At 39.8% G+C, this 14,547-nt stretch overlaps 1 protein-coding gene across 20 annotated transcripts in view; it reads left to right on the plus strand.

The window, feature by feature from the left end:
• PACRGL (parkin coregulated like) overlaps positions 1 to 14,547 on the plus strand; it is a 30,906-nt gene that overhangs the window by 3,716 nt on the left and 12,643 nt on the right. For all 20 annotated transcript variants that reach the window (XR_014812220.1, XR_014812218.1, XR_014812216.1 and 17 more), the window contains 7 exons: positions 124 to 190; positions 318 to 469; positions 2,846 to 2,913; positions 5,277 to 5,367; positions 8,404 to 8,538; positions 9,015 to 9,122; positions 11,685 to 11,765. Coding sequence is in view for 6 of the 20 variants with exons in the window: in XM_084971650.1 (XP_084827776.1) it covers positions 139 to 190; positions 318 to 469; positions 2,846 to 2,913; positions 5,277 to 5,367; positions 8,404 to 8,538; positions 9,015 to 9,122; positions 11,685 to 11,765 (687 nt within the window). In the remaining 14 variants the exon portion in view is untranslated. The remainder of the gene's footprint in view (positions 1 to 123; positions 191 to 317; positions 470 to 2,845; positions 2,914 to 5,276; positions 5,368 to 8,403; positions 8,539 to 9,014; positions 9,123 to 11,684; positions 11,766 to 14,547) is intronic.

A 14,547-nucleotide genomic window follows, 5' to 3' on the forward strand; every position in this document is an offset into this window, starting at 1 on the left:
CTCCATAACGTACCTTTTTTTGTGGGTCTTTTACTATATTTCCTACTCAATTCTGTTTGGTCTTTATATTGTTAATGAGCCTTCTCCATCAGAATGTTGAGATCAAGTTTCATTTAACTGCAGGAGTAAAGAGAAGCAATGCAGAAGTCAGAGTGCCATGGAGGTGTACAGTTGAGAAACAGAGTAACAGGTACAGAATGTTGCTTTTTAAATGAAGAGGCAGATTTTGTGAATAACACTTTATGTTGTGCAGGTGGATACAGGGTGAGCTTTATTGCTTTCACCTCTTTTTTGTTGATGCTACTATTTTTTTCCAGATGACCATGATGAAAGGACATCATTGAGTGCACAAGTGAAACATAGGACTACAGTTCAACAAAGCAAATCCTTGTCAACCAGTTCTCCAGAATCTGCAAGACAACTTTATCCTCGACCGAGTGATAAACTTAACCCTAAGACAATTAACCCAGTAGGTACAAAAGAGATTCCTGACTCAGTAGATTTTCCAGAGAAGCAGACATTTATACACTATTGAGTCATTCTGAATGCTGTCCCAGGTTTCTTTTGTCTGTTAGTTTTAGGCTAGTGATAAAGGAGCGCATATGGTAATTATGATGAAGAGTGGAGGTAATGATGAGAGAGTGGAGGTGAGAAGGTGTAAAGTAGAAGTGAACCATGTTTGGTATATCCTATCACATTCGTGGGTGAGCGTCACGGAATAGAAGATAACATGGCAGCTTTCTTTTAAAAAAAAATTGCTGTGGTTATCTACTTCCTAATACAAATGAATAAACTTGTATTCAGTCGCCGTAGGATGAATTACATGCTTTCATAGTTGCATAAAGATCCCTGACCGTTTCTCTGTGGTCTATAAATTAGCTCCACCAGAATGCCTACTACCTACAGCACTAGCTTTCTTTTGCCTTCTAACAGCAATTTAATCACATTAAACAAACATAAGATTTATGTACATAATAGTGCCTAGTTGTAAGTTTCTAGGTCAGTTTATCCAAAAAGTGAACACATTTGTGCTGCAACAGCAGATGGTGTCTGGCCCAGCTTTACACAGGGTAAGATGATAATGGTTTCAACTTTTAAAGGGGTTTAGGAGAGTGGCTGAGACATAGACTTTGATGGCAGGTAAAATATGGCAGATACTTAGGTGAGGATACGGTGAGGTATCCAGGGGCAGAAGGAGATTGACTTTATAAAAGAAAAATGGAAAATAAGCTTCTGTGATCCTTTGCTCCATAATTCGTGTTGTCAAGGAACTCGAACACCCGACGAATGCCCTGATATCTCCATGCTTTTGCTTCCTTGTCTCATATTTAGTTGAGTTTATGGTAACATTTCCATTTTCTTCCTCTCTTTAAAGAAAAACTTTAAGTAGTAATTTTTTTGTGTCCCTAGTCTTAAATTGCATTAAAGATTAAGGAAAGCTTTGGGCAATAATTTAATGCTTTGACCTGAGAATACATTGAAGAAGACATGTCTAAGGTACATAAAAGCTCCCCATCCAGCACAAGTCCCTTGAAAGGCAGGATAGTGGTGACCTTCAAGGAAAAAGTGGGAAGAACTTGAGAAGAGGCACTGCAGAAACTTCCAGGGCACTGGTAACGTTCAGGTTTTCCACCTGAGTGTTGTTATACAGGTATATTCGCTTTTTCAGAGTTCACTGATCTATACACTTAAAATGTGTGTGCTTTCATATGCCTAAATTTTAAGTATTTTACTTAAATACAATTTTTAAAACATATTTTTCTTAGTATGAACTATAACTAGAAAAATGAAACATTAGTATTGCAGTGAATTTTCACGACATGGATCAAGCTTTGTAAATTAATGTTTTTATTATAATATATTTTAATGAAATGTCATTTATGTATTTTTACTAGAGGGAAAATAGTTCATTCTAAACAAACTTTTAAGTACATTTTTAACTTACTGAATGTGGCTTAAAGAACTTTTTTAGCTAGTTAATATCTTTAAAATAGATTAATAAGTTCGTATTTTGCAATTTAGACAACTGTGTTTTGTTTGATCATGTTTAAAGCACCATGTGGTAAAATTTTTACTTATTGTGCCTAAATTCTTAGATCTCTGATCAGTTATATTGCAACTATGTATCCTGTAGTTGTTTAACTTGTGATTGAGTAACTCTTAAATTGTCTTTAAAGCGCATTTGGAATTAATTTATTCTTAAAATAATATGTAGAAAAACTGAAGACGTGAAGTTATATATCTAAGCAGGTGTGTCGGGGCATGTGTTTGTGAGAGTCTTGCTCTATCTTCAACTCTGTCACCCCTGCTCATCCTACGTCTTTTGATTTTTATAGAAGCATAAAACCAGATTGCAGAACTTACAGATTCTCTGACCATCCAGATCATCCATATTTGAGTGAAGGAATGTAGGAGGTGGGCTGGAAGTTGACAACAAATATACTTTTCCTGTACTTAGCACCTTTCCTCCATTTAGCCTTCACCTTGACAGGTTGCAGTGGGGGAGGGGTGGAAAGATTATTATCCCGATTGTATTTGTTTATAGTATTTATCTATAGTATATTTATTTTATATATGGTTCCAGCTACCTCCACGCCTTCTGAAACAAGTTAAAGGCAAAAGGAAATACACAAAATGTGATTGTGGTTGTGGTTTCAGTATTGAGAGGACTGGTTATTTTTTTCAGCCTTGTTTCTAAGTAGAATGATGCACTTAATACAAGCCTGGTGGCTTGAAAGTCAGGGTGTCCGTTTGCCTCTGACCTCAGCAGGATTGAAATTGATTAGGTATCACAAAGTGGAGGTGCTAGTAATATTTATTGTATTCTTGTCATTTTTTATTTCAGTTTGGTGAACAATCACGAGTGCCTTCTGCATTTGCAGCTGTTTACTCTAAAGGAGGTATTCCCTGCAGGTAAAATCAATACAACTTATAACTGACCACATTGTTCAAAATAATTGAGTAAAATCAATACTGTTTTCAGTTTAAATCTATTAAAAGTTTTACTTACTATGGAGGTTGAAATAAAGGTGACTTATTCATAATTTGGCTGTTGGATTGGTATAGATCCTGGCACATTGTTGAAGAAAATCATTGTAATTCCAAAATAAAATTAATGATAGATCTACAGCAAATCACCAAATAATTTAAGAAATTGAGTGAATCAGTTTCTAAAACAATTTAAGCATTCAGAGGCTTGGGCAAGTTTCAAATAAATAATTATCTTTTGTTTGTAACCTGAAAGTAGACAATTTAATGAAATTGTTTCATTATTTTTAAAAATTATATTTCAAGAGTTAAACATTTCAAAATTTATTGAAATTACATTTCTTAATGAGTACATAGAGCTGTTTTTGTTTATTTTTGTTAATAATTCTTGCAGCCTTTCTAAACAGACATCAAAAGATACTATTTTAAAGAAAATAATATAGGAGTTCCCACTCTGGTGCAGTGGGTTAAGAATCTGACTGCAGCAGCTTGGGTTGCTGCAGAGCTGTGGGTTCAATCCCCAGCCCAGTGCAGTGGGTTAAAGGATCCAGTGTTGCTGCAGCATCTGTGGCTTGTATTCAGTCCTTGGTCTGGAAACTCCCATATGCCTCAGATGTGGCCATAAGAAAAAGATTACGAGTTACTAATAGATTTCACTACTGAGAAATATTAGTTCCTTTTAAGTATATCTAGTTTTAGCTTGTTCTAGATGATAGAAAATTTTGTTTTCATTGTAGAAAGAATACTTACAACAGTCTTTTTGTTCAAAAATTCAAGAGATGGCACATGGAGGTTCCTAGGCTAGGAGTCCAATCAGAACTATAGCTGCCAGCCTACGCCATAGCCATAGCAACAGCAACATCAAATCTGAGCGGCATCTGCAACCTACACCACAGCTCACGGTAACGCCGGATCCTTAACCCACTGAGCAAGGCCAGGGATCGAACCTGCAACCTCATGGTTCCTAATCGGATTCGTTTCGCTGTACCACGAAGGGAACTCTGAGATGTAGTTCTTAATGGTATTTTCAGATTTGGAGGACTCTGAGTGAAAAATAAGCTCAAGAAGCATTTTTAAATTTATTGTTGTTAGTATTTTGTATTTACATTCCCAATTGAAAGTCTCTTTCAAGGTTCTTATTACTCCTTCCCCATCCCGACTGATTTATTATTGCTAAAAATGTGAAAACAATGTCTTGAGGCTTCTTGCTATCGTGAAAATAATACTAAAGAAAGTGTCAGGTTGAGAACATTACAAAAGGAGTGTGAAATAACAGTTGAGAGTGATAAGTTCACTGTCATGGGTATGCTGAATGTTCCATGGATGTATTCATGCATCAGAATTTACCAGATTCTGGAGTTCCTGTTGTGGCTCAGTGGTAACAAACCAGACTAGTATTCATGAGGATGTGGGTTTGATTCCTGGCCTTGCTCAGTGGGTTAAGGATCCGGCGTTGCTGTGAGCTGTGGTGTAGTTTGCAGACACAGCTTGGATCCTTTGGTGCTGTAGCATAGGCTGGCAGCCGCAGCTCTGATTTGACCACTAGCCTTCCATATGCCACAAATGTGGCCCTAAAAAAAAAAAAAAAAACTTAGCAAATTTCACACCAGGTAACAATGCACATCTTCCTGCATGTTGGTTATGCCTCAGTAAAGGCTATTAAGAAAGAATAAAAAGCAGCAGCAAAGCTACCACTGCTGGGGCTACCATTGTGTTACCCTGCATGGGCCATTGCACCTTCCTGGCCTCGGTTTTCTTCTTTTTAACAGGGAAAAAAAACCTGGCTTGCCTTTAGATTATTTGTGTTAGGTTTACATCATCCGTATCTGAAAAATTGTGTTACTTCTTAAAGGATCATCGTTTGTACTTATCACATTTTGTTTCCATAATTTGTGATAGGTTTGCTATATAGGTTTGTTATAGGTTTGTCTGTAGGTTATCTATTTTGTTATAATTATGACTGAAACATATCAAATATGACATTTCACTATGACACAAATAGCAAAATACTTGAACTCCAAAACTGCAAGCTTAACAAATAGGGAGTTTTAGTTTTGCCACCAAACAATTTTGCTGAAAGAGTAGGAATTCGTAGGATTATAAAATAACTGTCTAATTATTATTGCTTTATAAAATGCCTTTGTAATATCATTTAAGATCATGGCCTATATGTTACAAAATAATTCTGATATGGTTACGTTCTAGAAAGAATATATATGTGTTAGATAATAACTGCTTAATAATTAACTGTATTGTCCTTGTTACATTCACTGACTTTCATATTTTAGGTTGGTCCACGGTTCTGTGAAACACAGGTTGCAGTGGGACTGTCCTCCTGAAAATCTTCCATTTGACCCTCTTCTTATTACTTTAGCTGAGGTAAATAAATACTGTATCGTTCCTGAATATTTATGGAAAAAAATTTAAATTGCATAAAATGTTTTTTTGTAGCTCATCGGGAAATCTCATTCTTTACTTTTGAAATAAAAGCCAAACACCAGGTATTAAAACACCATGCTCCCTTAGGAACTAATTATGACTGGTATATGTGTATCAGAAACTGATTAATCAGCTTTATAAACATGAAATTAGTCTACACAGGGATTTGTAGATGAGAGGATAAAATATTCATACTTAATTCTAAAAAAGTGCTTGGAATTATATCGAACTAGTCAAATCAAGAGAACATCAGTGGTTTAACTTCTACTGCATCAAATAACAATGACTGGTTGATCTCTATAGAACCAGTCACATTTAACATGATATGTTTCTTAGGAAACTGATGTTAACTACCTAAACGTTCTTTTGGAGAATTTTCTGGGCTTTTAAATGTACAAGCTTTCTTGTACATTTTAGGTAAGATATCATGGAGATGGTTTTATAGAAGATTTTAGAAAACCTTTTGATAGATTCTTATACTTAACATTTGTGTCAGGAAAAAAGTTGGCAGAGTATTAGCTTGATGTGAATCAGTGATATCTTCTATGAATTTTATTATTTATAAATTTATAGAGTTAGAGTCAGAAGTCGAGACATGAATTAACCAATTGTCTTGTATTTAAACTTTTAGACACTTTTGTTAGAGTTAAGGATCATTTTTTGTTGTTGTTGCTATTAAGAAACAAGTCCTTAAATTAGAGCTTCGATGATACTAATCTCAATAGGCAATGCCTCTGTGATAAGTCACGTCGTGGTAATTGAACTAAAAACATAACGATGAAAATAAAGACTTTTTTTCCTTCATTTGAAGAAACTTTTGTCAACAAATGTAAAACTAGTGGGGAGGGCTGGGGGCAGCAAAGCAGAAAAAGTAGGTAATTTTACTGACTGAGATTTCTTAATTGCAGTGAATCTGTAGAATTTCTAGTCCTTCCTTTAGTTTTCCAGGAGTATTTAATATTTTAAATGGAATTATCTTGGTATAATAAGCAATGTATTTTTAGGGGTAGCCTATTTTGAAATTAAATTTTAATCAAAAGTCTTTTAAGCTTGGTATTAAAAAACTGAAGATGTTCTCATGTTTCATTAGTTCTTTTTAAACTTCAAACTTTTTATACATGGTAGTAGCAAACATTTTTTTTAGGTGAATCAAAGCTAGAAGTTACCTTTGGAGACATATCCTAGCCTATCACATGGTAGGGGGAGGGTGGTAACTTGAGGAGTCCCCAAAGGGACTCTGATTTAGTTTAGACCTCATAAACTCAGTCTTTTAAATCCCTCTTTTCCAAACACCAGTGCTTTTATTTCTTCACTGGGTACATTTTTAGCCCCTCCCTCCACTCATTTAGTGACGGGGACGTGGTGACAGAACCACCACTATTGCAGCCATTTCACATCTTGACCTGAGATTCCTTATCTGTAAAAGGAAGACCATAGGGATGCTCATAGACCATCGAACCTGTGCCATAATGATGCCAGTGTGCTTGGCAGCATCGTTTTCAAAGCATGGTAGCATCTAGGAAAAGAAGTGTTTCATCATCATTTGGAAGCAGATAGTTGGTCTAAAGAACAAGCAGGTTGAAAATTAATATTTGTAGGCCTGACCTTGCATATATTTATTCACAGATAATAATAGTCAAACTGAGAGAATAATGCCATTGCTTTCTTTATTTTCTTAAAAAAAACAAAAATGGCTATTTTATCCTGACTCAAAATAGTCAGTTAAATCAAAAGAAACCTGCCTCATTGTTTCTAATGCATTTAGGACGAAAGGCGTAGTGAGAAATGATGTACATGTTTTTTTTTCTTTCACTTTTTTGTTTGACATTCTCATGTTAAAAATGACATTTGAAATCTTACAATGCATTTTAAACATAGCATAAGATTTGTCTTCTAAATATCTTAGTATTTAAATATGGAGGAAATGTAATATTTTAGAAACTCATTAAACAATTTGTAAAATCACCATTAAGGTGGCGGGGTTGGAATTCCTGTTGTGGTGCAGTGGAAACGAATCTGACTAGGAACCATGAGATTGTGGGTTCAATCCCTGGCCTCTCCCAGTGGGTTAAAGATCTGGCGTTGCCGTGAGCTGTGGTGTAGGTCGCAGACGCGGCTCGGATCTGGCGTGGTTGTGGCTGTGGTGTAGGCCAGCAGCTGTAGCTCTGATTTGACCCGTAGTCTGGGAACCTCCATATGCCATGAGTGCAGCCCTAAAAAAAGCAAAAAAAAAAAAAGAAAAGGTGTGGGGGGAGTCCAGTAATTTTGCATTCATAAAGTCTAGTTTATGAACATACATTTTAGACTAATTTAATGTGATTCCAGGCAGTGTTTGGGAGTAGTGAGTTTTTCCTTTTCTTCTCCTTATTTCTTGTTATTTATCTTTCTTCTCCTCCCACCCACAGTCTCCCTTTTTCTTTCTCTCTTTTCCTTTTTTTTGCTTATTTTTAAATTTTTTTCTTGCTTATCCTTTGCTTTTATATATTCCTTTTATTTTTTTCCTCCTTTTCTTGGTTAGAGATCCTTCCTGTCTAATATAGGTCCTATATTCTATAATTTCTTAGTTTAACTGAAATTGTCATTGCTGAAATTATATTTAACAAATAGGAAAACAATAATAATAAAACTTGATTTTTGGAGTTCCCACTGTGGCTCAGTGGAAATGAATCTGACAAGTATCCACGAGGATGCAGGTTTGATTCCTGGCCTCGCTCAGTGGGTTAAGGATCCCGTGTTGCTGTGAACTGTGGTGTAGGTTGCAGATGAAGCTCAGATCCCACTTTGCTTCGGCTGTGGTGTAGGCTGGCAGCTACAGCTTTGATTCAACACCTAGCCTGGGAACCTCCATAGGCAGCGAATATAGCCCTAAAAAGACCAAAAGAAATTGATTTTCGTTTACACTAGTAAGGATTAACTTTTTTGCTATTAGTATCACTACATGGATAATAAATCAGGTTTTTGTTTTTGTTTTGGTAGGGTCTGAGAGAGACTAAACATCCATATACATTTGTGTCAAAGGAAGGTTTTAGAGAATTACTCTTGGTCGCAGGTGCTCCTGAAAAAGCTGTGCCTTTGCTTCCTAGACTGATTCCCGTGCTGAAGGCAGCTCTGGTATGTCCTTTGTTCCTTTAGACTTTTCTGTGGTATATTTAGAATATTTTATGTCTTTTTTTCCTTCAAGTTATAGGCAAGTTCGTTCTTTACCTGTAATTCTCATGTGTGTGCAGAATTAGGCCACTGTTGCTCAGGGCCACATGGTGACTTCCTGAAAGACACCTTTAGAGCACGTAATGAGGGTGGAAGGGGCATCTCGAGTAACTAGAGAAAATAATGAACCTCAAATCAGTCTTTCTGTGCTGTAGTGTATTTTAATTAATGTGTCAGTCAAGCAGAACATTTGTTTTTTGCTTCTAGGTGTCTTGTAATAAAGGTTTTTTTTTTTTTTTAGTTCTAGGTTTGTTTGAATATCTTCCAATATTGAAATTCAGTTTTTTTTCTTCACCACCTGCTGGCCCTTTCTTGTTACCCATCCTTTTCTCCTCCTTTTCTCCCTGCCCGTGCACCCCTAACCGCTCACCCCTCCCCAGGTCCACTTGGATGATGACGTATTTGAAAGAGGACTGAATGCCCTGGTACAGCTCAGTGGCGTTGTGGGTCCTTCTCTGAATGACCATCTGAAACATCTGCTTACAAGTGTGAGTACTGAACAGCTGAGCGAGGGGTTGTGTGTATGTGTCTCTTCCTGATGTTGGGGCTTCAAAGTGATCATTAAAATGAATCGAAACCTTAAAAAAACACCTCATCATCCTAACCAAAAAATGTAGATGTCAGACCTACTTGTCCATAAAACATTTTTTGCTAGTGGACCATATTCTCTGTAATAATTTTTTTTGACGGAAAGCATCCTCGTGAGCAAACTGTAGAGTTGTAGTACGAATAAAGGAAAAGCTGAGCGGAGCAGAATTAATGAACAGTGCGATGACTTCACGCCCGTGTGGATTAGCTGTGAGTTATAGGCAGTGCTTATTCGTATTCTTGCGAATTGGATAGTGCTAAGGCCATGGTTTTCATCTTTTTCTTTGTTTTACGTTCTAAGGTTTTTAGCGAGTCTGTAACTGGCATTCGGGCTGAGACGTTTTGTGGTTTAACTCTCTCACAAACCTGTGTTGGGTCACTGCGGTTCAGGAAGTCCCCAGGACCGCCCTCAGGTCAGACAGTTTGCTGGAAAGACTGATGGCACTCAGCAAAGCCGTTGCCGTTTGTCGTTTGTCATGGTGAAAGGACCCAGAAGGAGCTCAGCATAGGGAGGAGGCGGAGCCGGGGCCGGGGCCGGGGGAGACCAGGTGTGGCGCTTCCTGTTGTCCTCTCCCAGGGGAGCTGCGTGGACAGTGCTCACATTTTCCAGCCGTGATGCGTGGCAGCGTGCGTGGAGTCCTGCCACCGAGGGAAGCCCACCTGAGCCTGGTGTCCAGGGTTCCCAGTAGAAGTCCGTCACTTGGCATCACTGCCTGCCGGCCTGGTTGACCCTGGTCTCCAGACTCCCTAGAAGCTGAGGAGATAGCTTGTGGCCCCAGGCCCCAGCCGTAAATCACACTGTTAGCACAGACTGTCTGGTGTGGCTCCAGGCCCCAGGTAAACAAAGACACTCTTGGCTGGCAGAACCTTCCAGAGCCAGAGGTGTCCTATACAGCAGCCAAAGGCAAGAGCCAAACCTTTCTTTATGCAGAGTTAATCCTTAGCTACTCACGCCACACTGAAAGATAGAGTCAGGTCCTGGCTAGGACCAACTGCAGCTAGGATTTCTCTGCAGGCCTCCTGTACTTCAGAGACATGCGTGTTGGTCATGGTTCTACTTTTTTCTTGGCTCATCTATACGAGAGATCCTGAAACTGTATTTTCAACTTCTCATTCTGCAGATAGACTTAGACCTGGTGCCTAAGCCTGTGGAAAGGAGGGGTAGTGGTGAAAGTAGAGGTGCTGAGCTTAGAAATGTAGGCTATGCAGTCTCACCGCAAGTGTGGTCGGGAAAAGACACAGCGAGAATAGACTCTCGAACCTTAGTGTGGGGGAGTCCTAGGACAGGAGGAGGAGACAGCCACCCGGCAGATGCCGGCAACCTCCAGGTCAGTGGGTTGGGATGCGGCCGCCTGACTGCAGGAACTGCACACTGTTACATCTGTAGTGGTGCTGGTGGTGGCTCATGAGTCTGCCTGGGCTCCCCTTCCCGAGGGGAACATGGCCTGAAGAGAGCAAACTGAAATCTCTCAGAGGCTCCTGTTCTTGTTCATCCTTAGGACCTCGGTACGTCCAGCCTGTCTCCTCTGTTAGAGTTGCTCTTCTCTCATTTTCATCTTTCCGGGAGTCTCTTTTGACCCTCCCTAACCTTTGATGACCTGGCTGAAAGGCCCTGTACTCAGTGCATAGTGGTGGGAAGTATGTCTGGGTTACATCGGATCTGGGAAGAAGAAGAACCAGAAGTGTTTGGTCAATGAGGAGGTCTTGCCTGGGTTCCATGCTTATCCCCAGAACGTGGAGCCATGAGCACGTCCTGCTCTGGCTGAAGTGTTGAGGACGGAAGTGTCTCGGCCGTTGGGTGGGTGTTGCAGACCTCTGGGGCAAGAACAGTTCTGAGTTGTGCTCGAGGACCTGAATCGCACTGCTCCCCTCTTTGCTCCTGTTGTTCTCGCTCAGCCGTGCTGTCCTGTCTCGGGCAGGGTCAGTCCCACCTACCCAAGGAGGCCCCTCAGGACTTGGCTGCGAGCCATAGGTGTCCTGTGGGTGTTAGTCTCGCTCTTCTGTGTGTCACTGCTGTTGAGTTGCTCACGAGAGGGCTCTGTTCTTTGTTGTCTCTTCTGTTTTCTACCGTAGGAGACTTGTGTTTTGGAGGCTTAGCTTTGCATCTTCGTCCTCCAGATGCTCTTGCAAATTACAGAAGGGGAAAGTATGCAGTTCCTCAGGAAACTTACTCTTGGAACATCTACAGTATGATAATACTGTAGCAGATTCTGTAGGATTGCTATTATTTAAATAATATAAATCTATTTCTTAAATAGTGTGTCTATGACATATAAATCTTAATGAGATGTTTCCTAAAAAAAGCCTTGAAATCTGAAACAAAATGAGTGAGATTTATTTACTTACTATACAGTAGAGACTCAATGGCATTATTTCTAGTGAGCTTATTATTGAAATTTTGTTTATGGTGAACAGTGCTATTTTCTTCAAATCATTTCATTCCCTTAATCTTATTTTTAAAGCTTTCCAAGAGACTAAGGGACAAGAAATTCAAAGAGCCAATCACCAGTGCATTACAGAAGCTAGAGCAGCATGGCGGAAGTGTAAGTAGAACATTATTCTGTAAATCATAATTTTTTTTTTTTTTACTTTTGGTCGTATTATAAAATTGTCTGTATAACATACCTGATCTCACTTCAGATGCAAGTACCCATGTGGAGGTGATGCTTTTATTCTCATTTTAGAGCTCAGAGTTTCTACCTTGCCTCTGTCACACAGATTCAGAGAAGATACTTTTTTTTGGATGCCTGTGGCATGTGGGTGTTCCTGGGCCAGGGATCAAACTCACACTGCAGCTGTAAAGAGAGCCACAGCAGTGACCATGCTGGATCCTTAACCCACTGAGCCACAAGGGAACTGGCAGCACAGGGACTGAGACCCAGGTTGTATAGATATAAGGCCAGTGCATCTTCACTTACACAGAACAGATGGTGCTCCATATAGTATAGCTCTGCAGGTGGTTTTTGTTTGTTTGTTTTGGGTTTTTTGTGGCAGTGCCCCTGGCATGCAGACACTCTTGGGCCAGGGCTCACACCTGAGCCACAGCAGTGCTCTGAGCCACAACAGTAGCAATGCCAGATTCTCAACCCCCAGGCCACCAGAGATCTTCTCTGCAGGTTTTTTCTTTGAGGTATTCTGGATATTTTTGTTTCGACCATTGGGAAGTTCAGAAGACAAAAGGCTTACCTAAGAGAGCTCATTGAAAAGAGAGTGTTTTTTTCCTTTCATTTGCCAGCTTTTCTCTCTGAAAAATGTACAGTCTGCCCATAAACAAAGGTCGAAATGAGTTTTCCAGATGGCTGATTGTTCCGTCTGGAAGGCACATGAGCTGGGGCACACATGCCTCGCCTGCAGGCAGAGGAACGACCCTGCTGACTGGTCTAAGGTGCGGGATGTGTGGGACGTCATTGCTCTCTGTGTGCAGCCAAATAACTGGCTTAATCGGATTTTCATCATTTGAAAGCAGTGTTCAGATAATCTAGCCTTGGAAGTATTTCCACAGCACAGTATCTCACCGTGTTTTGGTGACTGCATTTAGTCAGATCTTAAAGATAGGATTGCACGTCATTATCTTAACATTGCAGAACATAGTTTGATTCTAGGTACTTTCTGAAGGCACTCATTATAAAGAAAATTTGTGTGATCCATACAGTTTTTTTTTTTTTTTTTTTTGGTCTTTTTAGGGCCACACCCACGACATACGGAGATTCCCAGGCTAAGGGTCTTATCGGAGCTGTAGCTGCTGGTCTACACCACAGCCACAGCCACGCCAGATCCAAGCCACGTCTGCAACATACATCACACCTCACGGCAACGCCGGATCCTTAACCCACTGAGCAAGGCCAGGGATCGAACCTGCAAGCAACCTCATGGTTCCTAGTCGGATTCGTTAACCACTGAGTTACGACGGGAACTCCGATCCATACAGTTTTAAAATGGCAGATGCTGTGGTATAAGCGTTGCCTACATAACCTAATTTGAGCAATTTTAGAGACTTTGGAAGTTGATGATATTATTTTCCTGATGAATACCTGGAATAAATTCTATGAGGAGGAGTCCAGTCCTCGCTCGGCTCCTAGTTGATGGGTTTCTTTGTTGTGTGGGTTCTAGGCTGAGGTTTAGCCTCCGGACACCTTATTGAGATGCACAGAATCATCCTGTAGTCAATCCAGTGACCCTTCCCAGCAGAAAGGGAATTCCAAGTGTACTTGCTGTTCTGAGAATTGGAATGTAAAATAATATGCCCTTTCCTCTCTGTGAAATGCAAGGAAGCAGATGCTAAATAATGATGGCAGGGCTTTTCAATCCCAAACTCTCCCCAGATGGTTTTCCGCATCCGTATCCAGTGGCCTGGTAAGGGGGCGTGGGCAGCTAGAAAGGGGCAGGCCCAGCATGTTAGACTTCCTGAGTGTGTGGAAGAGGGGTAGTTGTGCGTAAATGCTGGTGAGAACTAGCACACTAGGATTTGGGGAGGGATGCGGAGGGTGTAGGTGACCAATCCCAGCGTCCCAGTGAGAGCAGGGAGGTTCTCTTATTGCCACTCAATCTCAATAACTTCTGAAAGTGCTAATACAGAATTTTAAAAATTGGAGTTATAAGGGTACTAAGTATTGTTCATTCCCTCAGACTTTTTCACGTTCTCTCCTTCTAATGTTTTACATAATAATGTTGTAATAATTAACATAATTGCAGTAGAAAATTTCAATCACATATCAAAGATTTTCCCTTGGCTTAATCATTATGGTGCCTGCTTTAGGTATTTTATAGTCCATCATGAAATTAACGAATGTTCTTTCCTTTCTAAAATCTCAAATGTTTATACCTTTCTCTTTCGTTAAATATTGGAGATGAGTCTGAAAGATTCTTCTCAATGTTTCACATTTCTTAGGGCCTGGTTATAACACAACAGTGAAAAGACTCAGCTTCTGGGGAGACTAAAATAGCGGCTACAGACAGCCACAGTGGCATTTTTCTTATGACTAATCAGTTTACCATACCATCTGCCTTAAATTGAAATTGGTTTATTGTTAACTTGATTTAATATTCTTTTTAAATGATACGCACATTTGTCTTGGAAAAGATACATCCGTACACACATCCGATCTTTATTGGGCTCGGGAGAACCTGTTAGGTGACAGGTATTCTACTGAGTGCATTTTAGACACTGAACTCACTGAACCTCTGCTGTGGTCCTCAGAGGTAGATGTCGTTGTTATCTGTCTTTAAAGAGCTGGAAACGGGTGCCAAGAAGGAATTAGCCCCAGCTTTGATGATGAAGTGACTGGCAGAAGCTGGATTCAAGAACTGAGAGTCTGGTTCCTAACT

Source organism: Sus scrofa, chromosome 8 (assembly GCF_054392235.1).
Source record: "Sus scrofa isolate SSC_HxYL_T2T_F1_AM1 chromosome 8, Sscrofa_HxYL_maternal_Yorkshire_Landrace_v2.0, whole genome shotgun sequence".
Taxonomy (NCBI): domain Eukaryota; kingdom Metazoa; phylum Chordata; class Mammalia; order Artiodactyla; family Suidae; genus Sus; species Sus scrofa.